Source organism: Telopea speciosissima, chromosome 10, assembly GCF_018873765.1.
Source record: "Telopea speciosissima isolate NSW1024214 ecotype Mountain lineage chromosome 10, Tspe_v1, whole genome shotgun sequence".
NCBI lineage: Eukaryota > Viridiplantae > Streptophyta > Magnoliopsida > Proteales > Proteaceae > Telopea > Telopea speciosissima.
Window position 1 is genome coordinate 61837829 of NC_057925.1, and position 7044 is coordinate 61844872.

The window sequence follows — 7044 nt, forward strand, 5'->3', positions numbered from 1 at the left end:
ATGACCATACACTGGTTTAGGGCACCAATAACTAAGCCCTGTGTCTTGGGTTCAGATGATCAGGACCACCGGTTGGATGGGACCCTATCTGAACATCCAAAAGAATTATAAATTTGTAATATTATAGTGAAGATTATCATGGCCCCAACAGAAGGATGAATCAGTTCGGATCTTTTTTACCATTCAAATGGACACGGAAAATGCATTGAGTATGAAGGACCGAGTTTCCATTCACTGAGGGGCGGGAGAAGGCGGGAATGGGTATCGAGAGGGTATTTTGGAATATACTAAAACCCTAGGAGGGGTTTGTGAACCCTCAGATGGTGGGTGAACAGTCCTCTATGGATGGAGGAAAACTTTGTCCTACTAGGAATTGTCTGTTTTCAAATTTCAATCTTTATTTGGTCTAATTGATCGCTTGGGCAGGGCCATGAGATAAAGTACAGGTTTATTCTCTCCTCTCTCTCTCTCTCTCTCTCTATAAATGTTCTGTTATAGATTCTCCTATGGCCATCCCTCTGATCCATTATCAGTTCACAACAAATTAGAGTTCTGCGATTCACCCATACAATTTCAGGAGTTGACTGACGCCAGCCCCTAACTCAGTAGATTGAGCATGGATTTTCCACATTTACCAGGGGAACTGGGTTTAAAGTGACTCTCTTGCTGGTCTTGCAGTCAATGATAAGCAAGCTTCCAACACTTAACTTCATTTCTTTTATTAGGATAACTTACAGTTGAAGATCGTCAGAACCTCTCATCAGAATCAAAGAATAGCATTCCTAGAAGCTTCATACCAAATACAGCCCAAGCTGAAGTTCTGATCAGGACTTGCACCTGGGCCTCCAATATTATGATGTAGAGGAAAATCAATCGCAACAACCTAAATTTTATTTTCAAATTGCTTGATGCCCTCCCAAATGTATCTATGTATACGATTTCCTTGGCTGATCTCTATATCCAGTTGTATTCACAAAGCATTCTACATAGTACATAATACTAAGGTATAATCCACAAAAAAAAAATAAAAAAAATACACACACATCAAAGCCACAAGTTGCTAGGTGCAATGGCCCATGCGCATGTTGTTCTGGACTCCCCTAAAACAAATTTCAAAATGACTTATACCCATTTCTTCACCAGCCCCTTTTCAGTCTGAAAGGGGTGGTGCTATGTGAAAAATATCCCTCTAAGCCATCATCTCTTGCTTTTCATCTTTCTTCCTAGTCTGACACAAAGGCAAGACTCCCATCCAAAATTGAGCATCTTCGTTCATTTTCTAACACAAACCGATGATTCAATCTCCACAAAGCGAATACAGCATGCCAGGAAGGAGCATACAGCACCTAACTGATGCACTGTTGCTAATGAACATACTGTTTTGAATGCAAAAACCTCATTGTGACAAAGTAATGGGATCGAGAAAAGTTTCTAAGGAGTTGCAGATTCCTGGGAAGCCTTCCACCGGTTTTCATGCCTGAAGCACCTGACAGTGCACAATGTGACTCTTCAAACCACTTCGCCCAGCAATACTGGACCATAAGTTAGAGACAAGAGTCCTAAAGTGCCCTTTCCCTGCAATAGTCTCCCAAAGATGAGGGTTACTCTCCACATGTTTATCAGGGCTAGAAACATCAACCAGGCTGATGCTCATGTTGTTGCGAATGATGCAAAGCTTCCCATTCAAGGGGACAAGTGCAGCAGCCTCCAGGGCCCGTGAGCTTCCAAGGTGGAGCTTACTGTCTATGAACTTGTTCCATGAATCTGTGGCCCCATCATACACCCGTAGCTTACATCCATCCCTGCAGTCCAATGCATAGAGCTGCCCATTCAAAGAGATGCTGGGGTTGCGCCAACCTGCAACCATCCCATCATTAACTAGGACCCAACTATTGGTTTCAGGAGTGTAGGCTTCACTCATGACCTCGCGATGAGAACCAAGTCCTTTTAGGAACCACTTCCCATTATAAACAACCCCAATGAAGGGCACCATCGCAGTGCTCATATCAGCAACAAAGCTCCACCTGTTCCTGTTAGGATCATAAACCTCGGCTGACCGCAGGGTTCTTTGGATCCCTTCACGTTCTCCACCAGCCACATATAGGCAGTTATTAATGACACAAGAACCAAAGAAGTGGCGTTTTCGAATCATATCTGGTGCCCAGTGCCATTTGTTTGTCCGGGCACTGTAGAAGATGACCCTTCTCATAGATCCTCTAAGTGGATCTTTGCCCCCAAATAAATAGAGATGGCAACCACTCAGAACTGCACACCCAAATCCAAGGGCCTCAGAATACTCCGGAGGAACAGGGGGAAGCGGCTGCCACATCTGGTAGGTAGGATCAAAAGCATGCCATGATATTTTTCCATCACGGTCTCGTTTGATAACATACACCCACTCCTCTGCCATTCCCAGGTTCTTTCTCAGTGAGTAAAAGAAGTTACCAGCAAGAAGCTTATACCATCTCTTGCAGACCAGACGGAGCTTTCTATGCTCAACACGTGGAACCCGAATGAGACACGCAATGGCAAGATCATCAGGAAGACCAGGCAAAAGGGGATGTTGGACTCTGCTTCTCTCCCTGCGGGAGTTCTTGGTCTTGTGTGCATGAGTCTTGATATCAGGCTGTATACAAAGTTTTGACCCTGGGACAAATTTTCTTGCCCCAGCAACTGTTTTTAAGCCTGAATCTACTCTGCAATAGCACGAAACAGATTCCACCTGCAATGAATTCCATGGTCAAAAACATTTCTTCTTTTCTTTTTTTTTTTTGGGGGGGGGTGGGGGGTGGGAGGGAAGGGGGGAGTGATGAATTGTGAACAGAACCACAATCTATTACTGGAAAAGGGCAAAGATACACAAAATTGAAGAAGCAAGTCATTTATGCTGGCTGACTGGAAATAGAACCTAGAACTGTGAATCAGTAAAGTGGATTCATTGTACAGTATGACTAAAAAAAAGGGCGTACCCAGTGCACAAGGCTCCCGCCACTATGGGGTCTGGGGAGGGTCATAATGTACGCAGCCTTAACCCCTGCTTTGCAGAGAGGCTGTTTCCAGAGACTTGAATCCACGACCACTTGGTCCCAATGGAGCAACCTAACCGTTGCACCAATTGTACAGTATGACTCAATAACTTAAAAAACCCAATTATGAATGAGAGACAGTTCTCCAAACAGTTTGCTCGGATAGCAGAGTTCAAAGCTGGATATGCATCCAACGTTATTGGACCATTAACCCACCTAACTGGTTGAGCCATCCATAAAAAAGCAATGAATCAGATCTCTTAACTCTTACATAAGTACATACATATAGATAGATATAGATATATATGTATATAAATACTATAAATGTGACATGTTATTTAGCCTTTATATATTACTTCTCATTTTAAAGTTGTCTGAATTCACCAGGTTAACCAGTATCATCAACCCCCCCCCCCCAGTCAAACTGCAACGACACCCTTTTACCAGGTTCACTTTTTAAAACATAGGCTGATACCTGGATTAGAGGTGGGAGGCGGGGAAGCCAGTGGGGTTCAAGTCACTAACTTTAATGGGGGATCCAGGGCTAAATAAATAGGGAGGAATATATAGGGGTATTATGAAACCTATAAGAGAAGAGTATGAATGAAGCAGCTAAAGCAATAAGCTATCCATCTATAAAGTACAAATGACCTTTTGACTTTTTGGACTTTGGTATACATTTTCATGAAAAAAATACCCTTAGTTAAATTATTAAAGAAAATCTCTCTCACAAACTCTCACTCCTCATCCTCCCAACCACCCTCTCAACTCCTCACTCAAGCGCAACACTCAGAGAATGCACTTTTCTCGGATTGTTTGTGACTGCCACCCACCAAATATGATAAGAGTTGACACTAGAATCCCAGGCTGATCAAATCATAGGTGGAAATTATCTGTAGACAAGTAGAAAAGTAGTCAATACAGCTTCGTTAGGCAAATGGTTATGGATATTGGTCGAGGAGGATGGGGCTTTATGGAAGGAGGTGATTATTCCTAAGTACTGGATTGTTAGAAAGGGATTGGGAGACTAGGGAGGTGAATACATCTTATGGGCAAGGAGCATTGAAGGGCGTTTGGAAGGTTAACGAGAAGTTCAAAAAGGAAATGAAATTCTAGGTTGGCAATGGGAAGAGGTTGAAATTTTGACATGATTCTTGGAGTGGGGATGGACTGTCAAAGGAGACTCCAATGGCATTGCATGGAACAAGGATACATACATAGAAGATCATATGGAAGTCGGGGTGGGAAGGAGGGTTTGGACTCCAATTTCAGGAGGAATTTGAATGATTGGGAGATGGGTAGGGTGGATGCAAGTGTTGGAAGGGGAAATCATAAAGGAGGGGAGGGATGTGAGAGTGTGAAGTAGGGGTCAGAGTGGTCAATTTTCAAGCCTTAGCCAACCTGACCCACCTGCACCTAGTTCACTTTCTATGTGCAAAATGAATACCGAAGTGTCATATTCTCACGACACCAATATGTGAATAAGTGAAAACACAATACATTGATATGCTCGGGACCTTAGGACCTACACTATCTAATTAAATTACAAACAATAACTTATTCAAAATTGTATATGGATTAAGAAAGGAGAAAATATTTTCCGAAAGGCAAATATTTTAAATTTCAAGATGTTGTTTTCCCAAAAAGAAGTAGCGGTATCTTGGACATTGATACACTTGGCACCCATGGTGGACTCCAACCCCATCAAGTGGCTGGATTCTTTCCATCAACAAAGCCTAAACATGCTTCCTTGTCATGTCGAACCCAAAAAAAAAAATCAGAAAAATATTCTTAGGTGAAATAAATGGAACTCCAGGCTGCTTGATCCCGAGCTCCATCAATATGGCATCAAGAACCTTTTTTACAGTCCCTATCCATAACTGATATCCTACAAAAGTTCTGATCATGATCATGATAATAGTGAAGATGAAAACAGAAATGGAATCCAATAGTTGATATTCAACTGTCCCAAGAACCCTTGAAGAATTCAAAGATATATCAATAGAGGTACAGTTGAAGTAGGTACCACCAAGAAGAGCAGTAAGTAGAAGATCGAAAAAAGCAAGAATGGGGGTTATAGCCAGAAAGGTCTCTCAAGAGGAGCAGGCACCAAAAGCATCAAGCAGCAAACAAAAATTAGGCTTGAAATATTAGTATGGGAACCAAACCGAGCAGATTCTCACACCCATGACAAGTGAGAAATTTATAGCCAAATATACCACAGGATCCCCAGCAGATACTCATGCCTAAGACAAATGAGAAATCTACAGACAAATATACAACAGGGTAGGACAATAAATTCATTAAAAAAAAGTGAAAGGTTATAGCCACCTAAATAGGTGGAAATACAGGACTAAAGCATGAATGGGATCCTAGTCTCAAACAGACACTACTCTCATCGAACAACTTCCCCCCACCCCCCAGCAAAGCACTGCCATCAAACTTAGAAACACCAGTAGTCCCATACTTCGCACTTAAACCACCGAGTTTACTGGACTCATCTCCTACAGAAGAAAAAAACAATAAAACCGAACCCACCGGTCTTCCAAGACCAACAGATCTAGTATCCAATCTGCCCATCATTTGATTTGAACCGAATTCCATAATCGACCCTCCAACACCAACATCCTAGGTATGCAAGGCATCCACAGGAAAATGTAGCACTCACCCACCTCCACATCCCTAGATTTGAAACCCAAAACTAAAAAAGTAGCAATAATCAAGCAAAATCAAAGGGAAAGCAAAAACCCAGTAGCTCTTCAAATATTTAAGCACATCAAATTTCAAAGCTTTCCTCAAAGACTGAAAATTCAACCATAATTTCATCTGGGTACCTTCGGAAATTGAATGGCTTACAAGAGAAAGCAACGAATGACAATAATACTGGAGTGGGCTTACCAATGGAGCTTGAAGTCGGACGCCTCTTTCCGCTTTCGAAGAAGTTTCACCGGACTCCATCTCAGAAGAGCAAGTTCATCCAAAAACTTCCAGCAAACCCCAGAATCAGCAAAAAGGTTATAAGAGAAGCTCAGGAGACTTGGATCGAGCTTCTCGTGCTTCAATCGGTGTAACTGCCTAAAAACAAAAGCCACAAATGGAAAGCTTTGTCTATATCTCTTCCAATGCAAAACAATAAACAACAAACGAAAGCATCAGAACGTGAGGGCAGTGTAACTGTAACCCCCCTTCTCGTCCATCTGTGTCTCCCTCTGACTGAAGATTACAGCTGGACCCATTTTGATTTCTCCATGGTTTTCAATTTTCATATCTACTCTTTAGTCTCTTACAGTCTAACTCTAACCACTAGACAATAAGAACATAAGATCAGATCCTATCAGAAAAACACGAACATAAGATCATATTCCAAATACTATTATTTACCAGTCAACTCCTTAAAGTGGGGTTAGGGGGAAAAAAATCCTTTAGTAAGGTGGGGTTGGGAGAAAAACAAAATCAGAGTTAACCTACGATGGATATAAGGTCTTTCGTCCTACATAGATGCTATCCTTCAGCGACCGTTGGATTCGTTGACGTTAACTACTACTATTGATCATGGATTTAGTTCATGATATCATTGAGATGGTATGGGCTCGATTCCAAATCAAAACACCATTTTTCTTTTCTTTTTTAACTTTTTTTTGAGTTATAAGACAATATTCGTACCGTATCGGGTTTATATTTGCATGTTGAAAGTAAATCAGGTTTCGACTCAACTCCCCCACAATAAATCCCTGGTGACTCAATCAAGTCAAACTATATCAAGGAAAATCAAAATTTTATGTATTTAAAATGGGAAAGTGTTGTCTAAAACAAGACTGAAAGCACATCAATGAGGTACAATAAAACAATAAAGAGTAAATGACTCCCCCCTCCCCTCGATTATGCTCTAATGACAAACCCCGCCCCTGGGTATTGAGTAATGACTCTCCCCTCCCCTGTATTAACAAGATTCTATCAAGCATACCCATTCCGTTAAAAATGACTGTTAAGTGATGACATCACCCTACAAATATTCATT

General features: G+C 41.5%; 1 protein-coding gene across 1 annotated transcript; it reads right to left on the reverse strand.

The window, feature by feature from the left end:
- Positions 1–1229: 1229 nt before the first annotated feature.
- On the reverse strand, positions 1230–6276 carry LOC122641929 (F-box/kelch-repeat protein At1g55270-like). Its single transcript, XM_043835268.1, has 2 exons — positions 5925–6276; positions 1230–2722 (listed from the first exon to the last, which is right to left on the reverse strand). The coding sequence occupies exons 1-2, from the start codon at positions 5982–5984 to the stop codon at positions 1472–1474; spliced, it is 1311 nt and encodes a 436-aa protein (XP_043691203.1). The 5' UTR covers positions 5985–6276; the 3' UTR covers positions 1230–1471.
- Positions 6277–7044: the final 768 nt, after the last annotated feature.

What these genes read in the sequence shown, in the direction of transcription:
- LOC122641929 (XM_043835268.1), bottom strand. Translation starts at nt 5,984, where the DNA reads ATGGAGTCCGGTGAAACTTCTTCGAAAGCGGAAAGAGGCGTCCGACTT. An exon ending in TCCGACTTCAAGCTCCATTG is followed by an intron (nt 2,723 to 5,924) that starts GTAAGCCCACTC and finishes AATTCATTGCAG; the next exon opens with GTGGAATCTGTTTCGTGCTA.